The sequence below is a fragment of the Mirounga leonina genome, unplaced genomic scaffold, assembly GCF_011800145.1.
Source record: "Mirounga leonina isolate KUSES-001 unplaced genomic scaffold, KU_Mleo_1.0 Mir_174, whole genome shotgun sequence".
Lineage (NCBI taxonomy): Eukaryota > Metazoa > Chordata > Mammalia > Carnivora > Phocidae > Mirounga > Mirounga leonina.
This window is the reverse complement of record NW_023270451.1, coordinates 9652902-9672511: the sequence shown is the minus strand read 5'-3', so window position 1 is coordinate 9672511 and position 19610 is coordinate 9652902. Positions and strand designations below refer to the sequence as shown.

Below are 19610 nucleotides of genomic sequence, written 5' to 3'. Positions count from 1 at the left end.
AAATATATTGTGACCAAAGAGTATACACACTCAAGAGATTTAAATTAAATGGAATTCAAATAATGAAGTATTTCCTAATATTTCCTTCAAAGAAATCTTTTTGTTGTTGTTGAAGATTTTATTTATTTATTTGACAGAGAGAGAGAGCAAAAGCAGGAACACAGCAGGGAAGGTGGGAGAGGGAGAACAGGCTTCTCGAGGAGCAGGGAGCCTGATGTGGGACTCAATCCCAGAACCCTGGGATCATGACCTGAGCTGAAGGCAGATGCTTAATGACTGAGCCACCCAGGTGCCACTCAAGTAACTTTTTTACAATAAATAGGAAAGCATAATTTGAAAGCATGAGATGAAAAAGGTGAGTCAATACCGATCATGAATTCCTAAATTGTAAGAGGCATTTTTTTTTAAAGATTTTATTTATTTGACAGAGAGTGAGGGAGCGAGGGAACACAAGCAGGGGGAGCAGCAGGCAGAGGGGGAAGCAAGCTCCCCACTGAGCACAGAGCCTGATGCAGCTAGATCCTAGGACCCTGGGATCATGACCTGAGCCAAAGGCAGACGCTTAACTGAGCCACTCAGGTGCCCAAAGTATTTCCTAATATCGAAGACTGTTGCACTGTAGAAACCTTTCCACTGGTCTCTCTATACACATATAGATAAATGACAACAATATAATAGACAATAAATGGATGCACAAGTCTGATTACTATCAAAATTGAGGTTGTATCTTTAGTATGCCTATGTTATAAGAGAATTGCAATATATTTTTCTGTTTGTTCTTAAACATTGCAGACCCAGGGTCAGAATATTCCTAAAAACTTTTAATAGGACACTTTTTCAAAATATATGCATGTGTGTTGGTGGTTGAGGGGTGAACTTTTTTTTTTTTTAAGATTTTATTTATTTGCGAGAGAGAGAATGAGAGACAGAGAGCACGAGAGGGAAGAGGGTCAGAGGGAGAAGCAGACCCCCCGCTGAGCAGGGAGCCCGATGCGGGACTCGATCCCGGGACTCCAGGATCATGACCTGAGCCGAAGGCAGTCGCTTAACCAACTGAGCCACCCAGGCGCCCCGAGGGGTGAACTTTTTAAAATCAGGAAAAAAATAGTTCAGATTGAAAAGAGAAGTTCTCTAGAAGATATCTTACCCATGTAGTGAATTTTTTGGAGTAACAGGTGCACACTGTATGCCTTCTAAGATATCAAGGAGAAAAATATCCAGTAGTAGCTCTTGATTATGTGGTCACAGATCAATACTTCTCAGTAAGTTTTACTTTTGTAAAATTTTCATATCTTCTATAATTATGAAGTACAAATGATTTTTTCCTAGTTGATATGGATTTGCTGTAGATAAATACAAAGAATATACCATATATTCCTGAAGTAATATGCTTTAATTACAAAAGTTTTGTATTAATTTCTTCCATTGCATTTTAAAACTGAATATTTAGTATTATTGATGATATGTATTATAACTTTATTTATTTGAGAGAGATAGAGCTCAAGCGGGGGGTGGGGTGGCAGAGGGAGAGGGAGAGAGAGAATCTTAAGCAGGCTACGTGCCCAACCTGGAGCCTGATTCAGGGCTCGATCTCTCAACCCTGAGATCATGACCTGAGCCAAAATCAAGAGTCAGACACTTAACCAACTGAGCCACCTAGGCACCCATGTAACTCCTCATTTAAATCATAGCTATTTTTTTTGAAAATCAGTGTATAATTTTTTTTTTAACTTGAATGTATTAGGGTAACATTCTGATCAAAGGAATCTTTTGGATAAACTGAAGAATCCTTTGGTAAAGCAAGTTTTTAAAAACCATGCTGTTATTAATGTATTAGTTAACTCTAGATTTTTAATATATGAGATTATTTCAAATGATATATACCTTAAAAATAAAGAAATGGAGATGGAAATCTACAAACTGATAGATTAAAATATGAAAATACAATTAGAAAATTGATTTCTTAAAAGGTGATATTCTTGTTGCTTCAGATTAAGATCTTGATAGAAGGAAGCTGGAATGAAACAAATCTAGAATGAAACATGAGAAGAAACATAATTCTATCCAATTTCTGGAAACAGATTTTTTTTCCTCTTCTATGGCAAGAATTGCTGCTGTTAGTTTCTTTTTAATATGCTTTTATTTTTATGTTTAATGGTGACAAAGTTTTCAGAGAATCCTGTTCTAAATTTTAAATGGAGAACTCAAAATATATTTTCCAAATATTAATTTTCAAACTTAAATGAAAAAGAATTTAAGATTAATGCATACCACCTGTTCCTAGAGTATTTGATTATCAAGAATCATCCAGTTCAAATGTTCCCACAGTTTTTACAAACTCAAATTAGAATTCAAATATGGCCTAAAGGGGAAAACACAACATAATTACCATTGAGAGTAAAGTTACGAGCCTTGGAAAATGGTTACTTAAGAAGCCTGTAAGAAATTGCATGTGTTATAATGCAACACCAACAGTGACAATAAAATATTTTATTTAGGCTTTTTCAGGTCCACAGAACATCACTGAAAGAAAAGTTTGGTTTAATTAATTGAGCGACCATTTGTCCAGCAGTCACTACGTGACAAGACTTGGCTTTGCTGCCGGCTTCAAAACACCTAAGATTCCTATGTCCTGCTCTGTAGGGGCTGGGCATCAATGGACAAAAGGTTCACACAACTGTAACATTAAATGGTATGGCAGAGGGATAAACAAATTTGGGGGAATACAGAAATGAAGGAGTAGGTGTTAACACACATTATGGTATCTAATTAACCAAGCACCTAACAGTGGTTGTTATAATTCTCATTTTGCAAATAACAAAACACTGGCAAACAAGCAATACTCCAAATGATATAGTTAGTAAGTTAGGTATCAGAGATGTAAGTCAAAATTTATTTCACATCAAAACTGATAAAGTTACCAATCTATATATAACATCCAGGACTTGACTGCTTTTGCCTAGGATTATAGAAAAGGAATGTTCTACATAGAGGATTTATTTGAGGTGAGTTTCAGGGAATAAGAAAGAATTTGCCACATGGGTGAATTGGGGGGAAACAGGGAAAATAGCACGTGCAGAACCACAAAAGTGTGAGGAAGCATGGTGTTATCAGAGAATTGTAAGGTAAGGCATTTGATACATGCGAAGTTTAAGGCACCAGAGGAAGGAATGGGTAAGAGGGAGTGAGGGATTAACACAAACAAAGCAGTGAAAGGGAATGTAAGAGCCATGAAAATAAGCTGGAACTTTATCCTTCAGTAAACGAACAAAAGATTTTTTGATAACCCTTGTGACAGTCGGCATAACAGGTAATCAGTGACTTGTAATTTTAAAACCAGACTTGACCTTCCCTGATATTGATGAACCTCATGTTACTTAGGCTTGACTCCACTGTGCAAATTCATTTCTAGATTAGCATTTACTAAATTTACCTAAGTAACAAACTCAACTTTAAAAGGAATAAAAACAACTTATATAACTATAGAAGTACTTGGATGGATGATGAAAGAATTTGCATGAATTTTTGTTTTATAATTGTGTGGTCTTTTACCCAGCCAATTTATTATTGGTTCCCTCTTCTGCCTATATTCCCTAAATCCTCCTCCATCTATATGCTGATCTGTTCATTAATCATCAGAGTTCTAGCATTCTAATAGATACCAAAGAGGATTACACAGTGATTCTGCTCTCAAGCTGTCTAGACTTTCATGATGAAGATAGGATGTCTGCATTTATCATTCAGATCTCTGAGATGAAGTGTTAAGTATCCAACAATAACAGAAAACCTTCTTCAGGACCTAAATAGCTTAGAAGAGGTGAGGGTCTTCACTCCCCTTTCCTATTTATTGGACTATTAGATTGATGCACCAAAGGCAGTAAAAAACAGGAAATATATGGACTCTGGAAGAGGCAGATCTGAATTCATTGCCTCGGGGGAGGGCCTAGGAAGGGGAATAGGGTGCCTCAAATTTCTGAACTGGCCTTCTTGTTTGCACAATGGAGATACTTATATCTACTTTTAGAGACTGAAAGAAGTACTCTTTGTAAAATATTTATTAAATAATGCATGCTCTTTCAAGCATTACCCCCCCCCCCTGGTCTGAAGTTCAGTGAGCCCATTGCAATGGACACAATCCATCAGGGAAAATTATTTCATTGAAATGTACCCTGAGAGTTTCATATTTTAACTTATGTCATGTTTGTTAAAAAGTAAAAATTATATATTCTTCTTTAAAGTTGTTAAATGTCCCTGAAATTTCAAAGCATTAAGTATCATGACAAAAAATAAGTAAGTAGAATAAGGAGTTGATGCTTTTCAAATTTACTATACAGCTCTATCTTCTGGAAATCACTGGTAATAGAAGACAACTGAATTTACCATATGATTTTCATCATGAGCATGCCTCTGCTAGGATGTGAAAGTTGCTGTTTACACAATTTAATTTTCTACTTTCTAGTCAACCATTTAAAGTCCACAAAGAGTAGAAAAATGGTAAAATCTGAAGATTACATGGAAAAGGCCTTTGACCATGTTGAAGGGCTGTAGATGGGAGTCAATTAGCCGTTACTAACAGTCCTGAAGTCATTACTCCAGCTGGTTATTATTTTTGAGCCTCATTACACACATCTGACAATCAGAGGCACTTACACAGCCCTCTCCTAGCTCTCCTGTGAGAATAAATATGGAAAGGGTTTTGTACTCTCAGGTGAAGAGAAAGAGAGCTTTAGATACAAGAGGTCCATAAAAATAGTTTGCCTTTCTTTAAAGAAATCTTATTGTGGATGCATGTATATATATTCGACTAATAAACATTATCTTTTAAATAATTGTGGGTTACATTGCAAGTGTAGTTGTAAGGTTCATCTTAAAGACATATATTCCCCCATAGGGGTTTCACATGAAATATTACAATAAGGACAAAACAGAGTTTTTATTTTACGCCTGTGAGGAAAGTGTGAATGATTACAACACTCTTACAACTTGGTCAGGTGCAGGTACTAAAAAAGTAAAATCACTAACAGGCTCTTCTGAAATTCTTTATAATTCTACTTTTACATTTGAAATATTGTAATATGTAAACATTAGAGATGATGTGCTCTTATTTTGGTTCAGTCGGAAAATACAGCACTTCATGAAGTTTGAGATGTTGAAAGGTACTTAAAAAATGCTGAAGAATTAAACTTTGAATTTTGTTAAGAGCTTATACATTCACCTGGTTTAAAATTACAAAGGTAAAAAGAGGCAGACAATGAAAATTCTCTCTCTGTCCAGAGGAAACCACTGTGACTGTTTTGTTTGTTTGCTTAATGCCAGTGACCTTACAGTTTGAGAAGGCTAGTCTAGTACCTATCAACAGAGAAAGACATCAAGGGTCAGGGATATAAATTAGCTATGGGTTAAGAATGAAAGTTGAGATACACTCATCTTACTGAAAAATAAAGAATGATTTTAATGAAGGAAATACTAAAGCCTATCAACTATGCAGAGAGTAATTGCACACACAGATTTCTAGACCAGACCTGTCTGACCGGCTTGGTCCCAGAGCAGCTAAGGTAACCCCAGGAGAAGAAAGGCTGATGTAAACAAAGTAAATAACCATTTGAAGTAGAGACTTTGAAAGGTACAGTTCAGGAAATTTAAAGTGCTAGCATCTGGAAGTTGAGAAGAGGAGGAAGATCGAGAGGAAACACTTGCTCAGGTTCATATTCAAGGCCCTAAGGCGGTGAGTCAGCCATGCTTAAGTTTCTCTTTCTATTCCAATATTTACTACCCATGTGTGACTTTGGACAAAGCTTCAGTGTTCTCATTTGTGAGACAGTAACATAAGTAAAGAATGCTGTTCATATAATACACAAAGTGCTTGGAATATATATGGGCTATCCTCTCCTGAGACAAATATTAGTTATGACAATAAGGAGATAGCTTTCGAACTCTGGAGGACTGAGATTCTCTTGTTAGATAAAGTTGATTCATATAGCTCATCTATATGATGGAGAAAAATCTGAGAAAGTCTATTTTCTTTAAATTTGAAATAGGAATAAGGAATAGTTGAGTACCTCGCTGAAAATCAGTCTAAGAATTTAAGGTAAATGGCTTTTTTCAGGGTCACCAAAAATATAAAATATTAAAAATAAGGCCACCACAGAAGAGAAACCAAGATGTCACACCATTTCTTTAACATCTTAATGTAAGTGATTCTAAGTATTTTAACTTGGGTGTTTTTCCCAAGACACCTTGATGAGGGCAAACTTTGTAATTAGTGGCCTCTAAATTGAATTGTGTCATTATTCCTGTGGATCTATTTATTTTTTTTATTTTTTTTATTTTTTTTTTTTTAAAGATTTTATTTAATTTGACAGAGAGAGAGATAGCGAGAGCAGGAACACAAGCAGGGGGAGTGGGAGAGCGAGAAGCAGGCTTCCTGCTGAGCAGGGAGCCCGATGTGGGACTCGATCCCAGGACCCTGGGATCATGACCTGAGCCGAAGGCAGACGCTTAACAACTGAGCCACCCAGGAGCCCCTGTGGATCTATTTAGTGTCCTCCTTTCCCAAACTAGCTTACTGAGTTAGCTCATATTATTTCCCACCTATCAGGAAAGAGTCAAAGACTCATCCTAGAAAAGGGGCACTGGCTACCAAGGTTTCTTATAAAGGTACTGTTTCGTTAAGGTGTTCTAGGTTTCTAAGTAGTTTGGAGAAATGGGGGCAGAGATGTCTTATTAGGGGCAACTACTGCCACTCTTAAATTTCACTATGCAGCCCAAGTTACAGGCAAGCGTGAGCACTCATTTCATCCGCGTGCTTGAATCTGCCTTCGCTAATGCCTATCATTAATTTCATGACTAATTTCGAGGCGAGGCCAATGGTAAATGTCTCAGTACTAAGCAAATACCATTAAGGGTCTCAGTATTAAGCAAATAGCATTCAGTTAAGTACATTGAAAAGAAGTTTATTTAGGCAAGGTAGAGAGAATCAGCACAAAATGCATAGACTGCAACTAAATCTAAGCTATTTGTCATAGTTTCCAAAGCCTTGTGAATATGTGTGAAACATGGATTTAATCCTTTGGGTTTTTGCAAATTGAGTTAGGTAGTAAACTTCCTTGTAAAAACACCATTTGATACGCATTTCACTTTGCCTTTCTTTATCTTGGTTCCCTGAAACTTAAAGGTAAAATGCATAAATATATTCTACCTTACATGGATTTACAGATCAATCAGTGTCTAATGGTTACACATTTCTAAATTAACAATTATATAATTTGTGTGAATACTCTCAGCAATCTTTCTAATGATTTATTCTTCTCCCTCCTTAACTGATAAATGCTGACTCAGACATCAGTAGGAAGATAACAGTGCTCAATATAGAGCGTCTTGATCAGTTTCAGAAGGATTTCAGAGAAATGTGCTTAGTGCTTATTCATGTTTGCATCTGCTCTTTAAAACTGTCATATGTTTTGTGGTTAAATTCATTATTATAAACTTAAGGAGCTACTCACATTTTTATTGCACTAATCACAAAAATAGTTAAACTGTATTAAACTTTTAAACATAACCCATCCATTGAATTAGTAATTTCTTTCATAAACATAGACATTTGCCCTGGAATATAATTTTTTAGTTTTGAAATTTGCATTCTTTTGAACTCTTAAAATTACATTTGATGTCATCCCTTCATAGCTCATCTGTACAGAAAGAGTTAAAGACAGGTTTATGTCAACTGGACATAACAGGTTGTGCTTAGGCAAATGAAAGCCAGGTCTTAATCACCTGTTTCACTTCCTCTCACCTGAGATTTAATTCGACTGTCCCACACCAGCAATGATTTTGCACTCTCAGAAGTATTTTCAATGATTCAGTTTATAAGAATTTAGTGATCTGCTTTATTTCATAAAGAAAATTATAAGGAACAAGGTGGAGAAATCACATTCCATATTCTTTGTATAGTGACATCTGTGGGCTGTTGTAGCCCACAGTGATTTTAAACAAGTACCTGCTCATTTTATGGGGGTCAAAGCTCATTTGTCCTGCTGTTCAAATATCTAGTCCATTGTGGTCCAGAAAAATAATTTTCCCTTAAACATTAAAGTCAGTTCCAGAGTGTAACAAGTTTTCCTGAAAGTAGTGCGGGAAATATATCCCTAATGTAAACTTCTGTTGGCCTAATTCAAACAGCCTTCTTCCACAGAATTGTGAAATAATTTCTTGTAATTATGTTTTGAGACTATCCTGGAGAGAAGAGTTCTGAATGTGAGTCAGTGTGGAGAGATCAGCAGAATTACTGCCTTCGGGATATTAAGGAAACGCAATGGGAAACAACACCCATTAAAAGGGTAAACTGCGATGAGATAGTTGGTTTATCTCCACCGGTTTTAGACAATCTGCTGCAGGAAAAGGGTAAGACTCATGCCCTTTTACAAACACATCTCTTTGCCTTAAAAGGATGCAGGGATCCTTTTCTGGCAAAAAAACTGCCTTGCACTTTGATATTTACGACTAAGCAAATCCTGAACGCCTTCCAAGAGCTGCCGGTAACAAAATCCTTGGAGCGCACCCTGCGAGTCGCTCACGCCACCGCCGACCGCGAAAGGAGCAGAGTTAGCGAGCTGGTTCTTAGCCTGCAGCAGCGCGTTCCTGCGTCTCCGGGCCGCGCGTCCTGGGGTCGGCCCCGCCCGCCCGACGATCGCCGACCGCCCTCGCGGCTCCCTGCCACCCTCTCGCGGGCGTGCTCTGGGTGGGGCCTCGCGGCGGCGGTGATGAGGCGGGTGCGCTGGGCGGGTGAGGCGAGCCGGCTGGGCGGCGCGCCCGGGCAGCCCGAGCCGCGCGCCGCGTCGCTGTAATCGGACACCCGAGCGCTCGCCCCCGGTGCCCGGCCACTTTCCATTCACTCCGAGGTGCTTGATTGAGCGACGCGGAGTAGGGCTCCGGGTGCCGCGGCACTGCGACGCTGAGGATTCCTTTACAAAGAACCTCAGGGGACCGGGAAGAAAGAATTTCACCGCTGGGACGCTCTAGAAATTAAGGTCTTCTGGGAAAAAGACTAGAGAGACACGCGGAGCCACACCGGTAGCAAATTGATGACTTGTACGTGCTGATCTCTTCCCATCTCGGTAAGCTGCATTCATTATTTTTGGCGTTACAAGTTTAGCAAGATATAACTTTGGGCTCTCTGTGTCGACTTTTTACACATCGGTGTGCTCAAGTCTGAACATTTTCTTAAGAGCACATGCAGTTTGTCCGGGAAGTGTTTCCCTTCCTGAGAGCCCTGCTTGAGTTGTTTCTTTAGGTTATGACACCTGCGGAGAGTTTAAAGTTGAGTATTTCAGTGCCCTCTAATGCAGGATTGCTCCAGAGGACGTAAGATTCCTTTTCTTACGTGTTATTAGTGTTCCATTAGTAGAAGTGAAAACAAGCAGCATGTCTAAGTGTCTCAGTTAAAGGGAAGTTATAATATATGGGGGGTGGGGCACGTGTAAGACCCTTCCTTGGCTTTCCGTCACTTCTCATCTCTGGGTAGGCTTGAAACTACATTGCTCTGTATACTCACTTCATTTGGCCTGTCATTTCATCTTCACTATTATTCTTTGCAATTTTTAGCATATGTTGCTTTTGGTGAGACATACCAGATAAAATGCTAATAATAGCAATATGTAAAAATGTGTAAATATTATCCGCCTGCTTAATAAAGAGACAAAGGTTAGTCATATTTATAGCCTTTTTTTTTTTTTTAACTATAAAGTCAGTAAAACCAGGGAGCAAATTATTAAGGGAAAGTTACCCCATAAAATCAATTTTCTTCTAAGGTAATTTAGGGATGACAAGGTGAAGAGGTTGTGGAAGCAGGAAGAAACTGTTTCGCTTGAAAATTACCAACACAAACATCTCTAGGGTTTCCTCCATCTGTGTGGTAAAAGAGGCAAACAGTTTCGTTTCTATGTCTCATACCATATCACCACCTAGGAAATCAACTGTTTAAAATGTTTAAATTGTTTAAAGTGGCATGTTCAGTTTAACTGTACTTTTTCTTCTGTATTCATGAAGCAGTCTTCTCAATTTTTTGTGGCATTTCTTTATTGAATAAAAATGTTAAGATTCTTAAAAGACATATAATAGTGAATATTAGCATTGTTGTAACCTGTAAAAATAAGTTTCTAGATTAAACTCTGTCATTTCATTGTATAATTACATCAGACTCAAAACAGTATGATTTCTTTCATGGTCCTGGGTTTATTTTGCATATTGTGGCCACTAGAGCTGCTGTAATCTCTAGTTACCCATTACCTGATCTTCCTTGATATTCAGACATTAGTTAACAGCATCTATTAATGTTACAGCTACAGTTTGAAAAGGTAATGCTTTTCTCTCTGATTTATCTTTTGGAATTTTGACAGCCTGCTTTCTGGTTGATTTATTTTAAATATGCATTGAGGGATACATGGTTCACTGGATTGTTCACCACTAAGTCATTGGTTTGAATTTGGCACTAGTCCATGGTTACCTCATCTGCATCATTTAACAGCTGCATGGTCATCTGTATAAATTGGCAGATAACTAATTTGAGTGATTTCAGTGGTCAGGGATTGAGCACACATATATTTATGTGTAGAAACACCATTTCAGAGATGATTACTCCAAAAGAGCTAATGAGGATGTGAGTGAGTGCACATGAATGTTCATGTGGCATTTTCCTGCTACTACTCTATTTATGGTAAAAAGAGATGTTTTCATCCACTAATACATACTGGTACCATTCTCAAGTCTTTTCAATGTTATGTGATTGTTAGAAGATCAAGTTCAAATATTGGGTTTTCCTTTGGGAACCAATACCTTATTCCTGGATGCTTTGTTCTGCTTTAATATTAGCATTATTTGCTGAAAGAACAGTTTCTTTTTTTCACAAAGACTTTCAGACACAAATGAATCAAATCCAAATTTTCACATCTAAGAAGCAAAGTCAGAGCACCTCCTACTGTTTGCCTGACTGTAAAAGTTCAGATAAGTCTTTTATGAATAAGGTGCTTTGTCTAGATTGCTGATTTTGTGTGTATCTGTGTGTATGTGTGCGGTTGTGCTTCTAAAATGTGAAATGAAATATAACAAACTTGTTACCTCTCTTTTAAAGGTACTTTCCCTTGGATATTAACTTGCCAATCTGAAGAAATGGCATTCCGGGCAATTTTCGTGTTGGTTGGAGTATTTGTTTGTTCTATCTGTGTAAAAGGATCGTCCCAGCCCCAAGCAAGAGTTTATTTAACATTTGATGGTAAGAAAGTTGATAAATACTCTGGGGAAAATGTCATTTGAAGTCTTCTTTAAAATTTCACATCCAGATCCAAGCATTAATGATAAATTAAAGATAGTAAAATATCATCAACTATTGATTAATCTTGAAAATATTTACTGGACTGTTTTTTTGGATGGCATGGCTATTTTAAATTATTGGTTCATAGACAAAAGCCCTCTATTGCATTTGTTTATGAAAATGCTTGAAGTATATTCTGCACATTTTGAAGTATCTTCTTACTAGCCACCTGGTGTTTGAGAAACACCCTCTATATGCTAATCCTCATCAGAGAAGTCTGTGAAGGTTTAATTACTTAAAATTTTTGTTAATAAATTTTGGTCTTAGCCTCCAAGCTGGTTTCTCCATATGTTGTTCTAATGGTGCTTCTTCCATGTCCAAAAGGAGTTCCTGAGATTGGCAAAATCTCCTAATTAATTGAAAAGGATCTAAAAGAATAGTTGGAAATATGTTTTCGATTGCTGTTGTGTACAAATGTTATCTTCAGAAGCTTAGGAAAATGGATGTGATTTCAAATTTGCACAAACGTAAAAGGTGTAAGACCCTCTGAGGATGTTTTGCCAAATGTATGCATGAGCTTTAATGTAGGTGGGTCAAACAACTTACAGATGGATGACTTTGGTCAATCCATGCTAATTGGACAAGAATAAGAAATGGATCAAGAAGATCATCTTGCCAATCGGGGTTATTTGTATTTTTATTACTTCTTTCAACTTACTTTTTGCATAAACCTTAGTATCATTGAGCATATTTTCATTTTACTTGAGAAACAGTATACTCTCAGACCTTTCTATAGCAGAATGTCTTTGAAATGCTTTATTATCTTGAATTTCGAATAGCAGGATGACTGACACTTACCAGTCAAATGGATATCTTTTTTTTTTCCTTTCCTTCTTAAGTCACCAAGGGCTTTCCCCAAGGTTATCATAAGCACTGAAAGAGATTTATTTAGAACATAAAGTGTGTGAACTTCTAATTGCTTCCTTAGCTTCTAAGCCAGGCATTCTCCCTTAAAACCCATGGCTGTTCAGTTAAGTTGTAAAGAAAGGAAAAAAACAGACCCTTGGAAGTGTCTTTTTTTTTTAATTACCATAACATCTTTTCTTTCAAGTTGAGAACTAGGAAATATCTAATGAAATGAAAAATAAAGGCACTAGGTAGTAGTACAATTTGTCTCCTCTTTTCTATATTTCTCTCAATATATGTAGGAAGATGGAGTGGTCTCATAGATCAGTTATCTAAACCTGTTCAAGTACATCAAAACTAACCAAACTTTTTTTTTTGACCCAAACTTAACTCAAAATGTGTAATTTTTTTTTTTTAATTTTATTTATTTATTTGACAAAGAGAGAGAGTTAGTGAGAGCAGGAACACAAGTGGGGGAGTGGGAGAGGGAGAAGCAGGCTTCCCGCCGAGCAGGGAGCCCGATGCGGGGCTCGATCTCAGGACCCTGGGATCATGACCTGAGCCGAAGGCAGATGCTTAACGACTGAGCCACCCAGGCGCCCCTCAAAATGTGTAAATTTTAAAAACAAGTGTGTCCCAGAGATAATCCATCAAGTCCATTATTCGAAGACTTCACAGTTTATCTTTTTCCTTTTTTTTTTTTTTTTTAAAGGTTTTATTTATTTGACAGAGAGAGAGGGAACACAAGCGAGGGGAGCAGGAGAGGGAGAAGCAGGCTTCCCGCGGAGCAGGGAGCCCAATGCGGGGCTTGATCCCAGGACCCTGGGATCATGACCTGGGCCAAAGGCAGACGCTTAACGACTGAGCCACCCAGGCGCCCCCACAGTTTATCTTTTATAGAGGAAATTAAGTAGTATAAATTTTTAAAACCAAACTTCAGTACTAAGTGGGACAGTAACTGCTATGTATAGAGTGACTAGAAGTTATGATGGGCTTTTTAAAATACTCCATGTCTAATGCTGTCAAACTCAAACAGATTCTTGCAGGATAAGACTTACCTTAATTTATAACGTATGTAGAATATAGCATGATAAGATAAGCTATTGATCTGAGAGTTCTATGGTATTTTGTTCTTTCTAGGAAATAATCAGACAGGTAGAATATCACTTAATTTGTTTTAAAGAGATCTATCAACAGGGAGAACAAATAATGAAATTCCATAATTTCTAAATTAATACAAAAAATTCCTACAGTGAACTATATTTTAGGCATAGTATCAGAAAAAATACCTTCGACAAAAACAGTTGTTAAAATGTATAAATTTTAATCATTAATACATAGTCATTTTCTTAAGAGATGTAACAGTATATTTGTTTCAGATGCCTTTCCCGAATTTATTTAAAGTTTCTCATTGATTTTATGATGACTTTTCTCTGTATCACAATGAATAAGTAACTACATTTCTTGCAAAATTATTTAGTCTTGACATTAAAATATAGAACTTTGTACAGGGTTGACACATATATGAATATATATTAATTAAAATATGTATGATATATACTTTCTTTCTTTTATTTCAAAATTTCTATCACTATTTTTCAGCCAAAACTTATGAGTTGGAAAATGATTCTGAGGAAATTCAAATAATATCAGGTTACATCACACAGAAGTCATTTGCATCTTTATATTCTCTCATAATTACCTTGCCTCCTGACTCTCTTGTCTTGAATTCTTTTCCTTCACTATTACTTGGTCTTCTGCCAGTCTCTTTCTGGATGGGACTTCAGAAGAATCCCCTCAGTCTTGTCTTACAGTCCAATTAACAATCAAAGTCAATTTAAAAATGTGTGAAACAAGAGATCTCTTTTCCCATCCAAGTTTTATCCCTCCTTCTTGTGGTAGAATGATGGAGTGATAACATTGGGAAACAATGATTTACAGATTTGCCTTCCCTATTGATCTAGTGCAAGGTCAACCAGATGGTCATGTGTCCTATGGGAGAATGCACTTCAGATGTTATTAATTAGTTACATTTGTACAAGCTAAATCTTGCAGGTTAAAGAACTGTGATTCCTATTAGATACTACATTTTGTAATTGTTACCATTCTAATTTTATGCCAAATAGCTTTTCAAATAAATATAAAGTTCATGCAAAGACTTTTTGATTTAGTTGAATTTTTACTGAAAAAAAAAAATCCAGTAGTTTGACAGATTCACATATCATAGCATTTTTGTCATTGTATTTTTTTCCTCAGAACATCTTTGGAATCTATAAGGGTCATAAGGAAAGTCAAGGCTACTTATGTACGATAGACAAATTTGTTTTGCTTGTTCATATACAAGGGAAACCATTGTTGAAATGATTTTGCCTTTATCCAGTAGGGATTTTAGAATGTAGTATTTTACAAAGCCGGAATAAATACTGTATAATTTGATAAAAGGTATCAGTTGCATGTCATTTTACAAAAAGTTTTTGAGCTTGAGAAAAATGGAAATATTGTCTATATTTTAGAAGATATAAAATGTGATTCTGAGTTAAATGTGTTAAGTATTGTTTCTGTTTTAAAATGAGGTATATTCTTATAATAAGATTACTTTTTCACTTAGTAATTCAGATTGTTAATCTAAGATATTCAATTTATTGACATGAGGTTGTCTATAATACTACCTTACTATCCTCACTATGTCTGTAGGATCTGTAGTAATGTTCTTTACTTCATTTATGAAATTGAAAATTTGTGTCTACTTCCTTTATGTTCCATGCAGAGATCAGTTTTTTCCTTTTTATTGATCTGTTAAAATAATCAGCTTTTGGTTTTGTTTTTATTATTATTATTCTGTTTAATATTTCTTTGGTATATGCTCTAAAATGAAATTGTCTTATTTCTTCTTGCTTTGTGTTTAATTTGCTCTTCTTTTTGGAAATTCTTAACATGGAAACATAGGTCACTGATTTGAGAACTTTTTTTCTAATATAACCAGTTATGCTACAAATTTCCCTTGAAACGGTGTGTAGCAGTGCTCCACATATTTTGATAAAATGTGTTCTGATTTTCAGTCAGTTCAAAATGTCTTCTAATTGCTCCCCTTATTTTTTCTTTTAATCACAAGTTATTTAGAAATATGTTGTATAATTTGAAGATATTTGTGTATCTTTTATTTATCTTTCTGTTGTAGGTCTTTGTTTCAGTCTCTTGTTGTCAAAGAACATACATAATATGCTTCAGGTTCTCTAAAAACTATTAAAACTCATTTTATGGCACTGACTATAGCCTATATAGAAAATAATGTATATTCTGCTTTTGTCACATGGAATGTTTTATTAATGCCAGTTAGATTCAATCAGTTGATGGTTTGCAATGTTTTCTATATTCTTACTGATTTTCTCTCTAGTTGTTCTTTCAATTACTGACAGAAGAAATTGAACTCCCCATCTATAATTATGGATTTGCCTATTTCTCTTTTCAAAGAGGTCTATCAAGTTTTACTTCATGTTTTTGAATTTCTGTTATTAGATACTGGCATATCTCTGATTATTCCTGGTAATAATTAGAGTTCTAAAATATATTTTTGTCTTTATGTAACATTTCTGTCTTTCTGTATAATGAAAAATACCAACAAAATTTTAGTTATAATTAAGTGGGAAAAATGTTTGTCATGATTCTAATGGCCTCTGGAAAGTTTTTATTAAAATATTAGGAAATATGTTTAAACATATATTTTTGATGTTTGTGAAAGTATGAACATTTGATTGGCAGTGTAGTGTTATGAGAACAGCATTTACATGGATTATCAGGATTTTCAAACTTTGGTCCCTCACTAATTAACCCTGAAACTTCGTTAGGGCCTCAGTTCTCCCAACCAGTTAAAAAATTTGGAGGCTAACTTAATTCTAAGACCTCTTACTAATTAAATTTGATGTTTAAGCTTAGTTTTGCTTTATAATATCATCTCCTTTGAGAAAGTCTTCTACAATAACTCCTTTCAGTGCTTTCAAAAACATTTTATGAGAAGGACCTGGGCAAGGGAAAGAACAAAACTAAACAAACAATTTTTAAAAATTCATGGATTTTGAAGTCCTACAGAGATGGTTTTAAATCATAGTTGCCTGCTACTTTCTGGGGATGCTACATTGGGGTAGTTACCTAATCTTCCTAATCCAGAATTTTATCATCTGTAAAATGGGAATAACACATAGAACTTTTTGAAAATGAAATGAATTAAGTTTGTAAAATGTGTTGTGTAGTATATAGTGTGCATCTTATGAAAATGCACAAAGACTTGTATTAGAGTTAGTATTTATAAATTCCTTTAGGGTAAAATTATGGTCTTCTTTTGTACCGTAATTACTTCCACTCCACTTAGTGTAGAGACTGCCATTTGTTATTGTTCAATAAATGTTGAATTAATATACATTTTGATACTTCTTAACCACTATAACTCCCCAACTGATAGAGCCTCAGTACACTACAACAGTGCTTCAGTGAATCTTGTTAATTTAAAACAATGAGAGTTACTAGGTAGAATGCGAAATTTCTTCATCATAGCATTAAGATACAAATACCATGAGAGAAGAATTTTTGTTAATTTTTGCACAGATAGTTTTATACTCATATCCTGGTACATAGCTGATGGTCAAATATTTTCTATCTACTTCCAAACTTGTCCCACATTATACACTAGAGATTCAAAGTAGTCTGGGAATTCAACTTTTATATTTACTCTTTCCAGTTAATTCTCAAATCTCTTTATCTGTTTTCTTCCCTAAAAGACATTTCATCTCTATAAATTTTAGATGTTTTCTTCCAGAGAGTTTTTTTTGTGTTTTGATTGGAAGCCTAGTTTTCTATATTAAAGGGAAGAGACCTCATACATACATAGCCTTCCACAGTGCCTTGACTGGTGACCTGTCAGGGATGTTGCCTTAGCATGTCTAGATATGTCTAGACTTTTAAAGTAATGCACAACTGCATTATTTTTTTAAGATTCTATTTTTTAAAAGTCCAATTTTTCATGATAAACTTAATAAGAACCCTACCTACTTAGTTTACTTCTTATGATGATCATGGCATAGTTCATGGCTTGAAATTGTAGACAACTATTTGCCACTCTTGGGACATTTAAGAGTACCATAAAACCTCAGGAATGTGGAGGGCGTGTAGGATAATTTCTGATCCACTTCTGTATCATGATATGAAATATATCTGTATAAATACACCCATAAAATAAAATACAAATATAAATATATCCATATAAATACCAAATATAGGTTATATGAATACTCCTAAAGTAATGGCTGTTAAATAGTATATTAGATTTTTTCCCCTTTTCCTTTGATGAATACATTGAAATTTATTCAGGAATATTTGGTCTTTGGAATACCTTTTGTGTACAGAAATTAATAGATCCTAAAGTCAGTATTTTAATTGAGACTTATTTATTGAACCAGTTGATCTTACATGAGCTAATGAGTGTTATTAAGTTACTGAAATAGCAAAATTTCTTGCTTGTTTATGTTTAAGATTGGATATCAGCTGTTCAGGAGTTAAGTTGTCCAAAATTACACAGTAGTTCCACCTCTGTCTGTTACCATAAAGGCAGTAATTCAGCCATGTACATATTTTATCTCTCCAGTACAAAACTCTAAGATATCAGACATTGTTTTTTTTTTTTTTAAGTAAACCTGGTAAATATTGGATTATCATTTATATTTGCATGTTTTTAGATCTAGAAACATAATATCCTGAAATAAAGAGATGGGATGCCCCACATCTCTCATCACTTTTCTCTTAAATAAAGAAGGCTGGGACACACACACACGCACGCACAACAAACAAAACAAAATAAAATAAAGAAGTAGGATGCACTCAATATCCCATAGACTTCAAAAAGCCTGAATATCATTTTACTGAAGAGGCAGCAGTCTGGCTCTACTTCAAATTTTCCTTTGGCTCAAAACTCATAAGTTATCAAGGTGGCCACAGAACTATATAAAGCACTTATAAAGCTCTGAAAACTCAAAAATAAATTCAAATTCACCGATAGTTAGATGCATGGCAGAAAAGCCGATTATTTGTGATTGCTGTTAATTCTTTGCTTGTGTTCACTAGAACAGTAAAGAGTCCCTACTACTAAACTGCCCCCCACTCCACTGAAGCCTGTGACTAATTGCCTTAAACTCAAAAGGAAAATGACAATTAAAAGATTAAAACTTTATAAAAATTTCTGCTATTTGAATACACTTTTCCTTAGCTTATATTTGCCAGTTTCCGACTCAGGGTTGACTTTTACATTTACATGTTCATAGCACTGGCTTAAAAACATAAAAATTTCAGCTTGAGTTCTATTGGGAAACAAGTATATGAAGTGTAGAGACTAAGCTTGTATAGGATTATCAGTTCTTTCAGTGATTTACTTTGTGATTCTTTTTTGCCTTCTTTCAGTGCTCAATTTTCATTAATAAAATTGTCAGAGACTCCAGGTCATCAATAGTATATAAGTGAAAGATGATGGAATTTTACAAAACATCTTTTATCTTTTAATATCTGCCTCATTTGACAAGAAGCTTAATTAAACAACAAATAAAAGGACCCCTGTGAACTAGTGAGCTAAACCCGAAAGCTGATGAATTGTTGTTGGACAATAAACTCAAAATAATAAATTGTCTCTTTATGAACTCTGGTAGCATTAACATTACAAGGCACATTTGTTGAAAACAGTTTGTCTTATGGTTGCCCAAGAGATAAAAATAAAGCCAATTGTTCTTGATTTCTCCATTAATCTTGGAGAATGCTCATGGAGAATGCTACTGAATTTTCTGAAATATTTAGTTTTTGGGAAAACTTGTGTTAATGTGGTTTGTTTTAATTCCCCTCCTGATAGTTTCATTTAAATGTCAATTAAACATCTTTAATAACACCTGCATGTTTAATAAAATCAAACTCAACAAGGAATGCTGCTGTGAGTGAGAAACTGCATTCTTTCCCCTGGGAGAGTGTTTTTGAAATCAGGAAGGGATTGATGAATTGTGAGTAGGACATCACCTAAATCATAAAGTTTTAAGTAGAGTAGCACTAAATTTGTGATATAAAGAGCAAGTTAAAACTGTTATAAATACAATGAGGACAGAAGATGAGAGGAAATTGCTAAGAAATTTTGTATGTCTGTTTTTCCCTGTAATATTTATTGGTATAGGATTCTAGTAGTCAAAATAAAATGAAATCTCTTTCATAGCCTTGAATTAGGGAAGTTTTAAGTAGTGCAAAGAATGTCCCTTGAGAAGTATTAGGATAGAAATACGTTACAATGATGTGTTCTTTTACAAATTTTTAGAAAAAAGTTGAAAACTCTTATTTTCCTGTCATAAAAAAGTAATTCTCACCCTCCGTGAGTTTTGTC

At 35.3% G+C, this 19610-nt stretch overlaps 1 protein-coding gene across 1 annotated transcript in view; it reads left to right on the top strand.

The window, feature by feature from the left end:
* Positions 1–8811: 8811 nt before the first annotated feature.
* The window catches only part of SEMA3C (semaphorin 3C), a 181958-nt gene continuing 171159 nt past the window's right edge, over positions 8812–19610 (top strand). The window contains exons 1-2 of the mRNA XM_035020457.1: positions 8812–9113; positions 11126–11266. Coding sequence (XP_034876348.1) covers positions 11164–11266 — 103 coding nt within the window. The 5' untranslated portion in view covers positions 8812–9113; positions 11126–11163. The remainder of the gene's footprint in view (positions 9114–11125; positions 11267–19610) is intronic.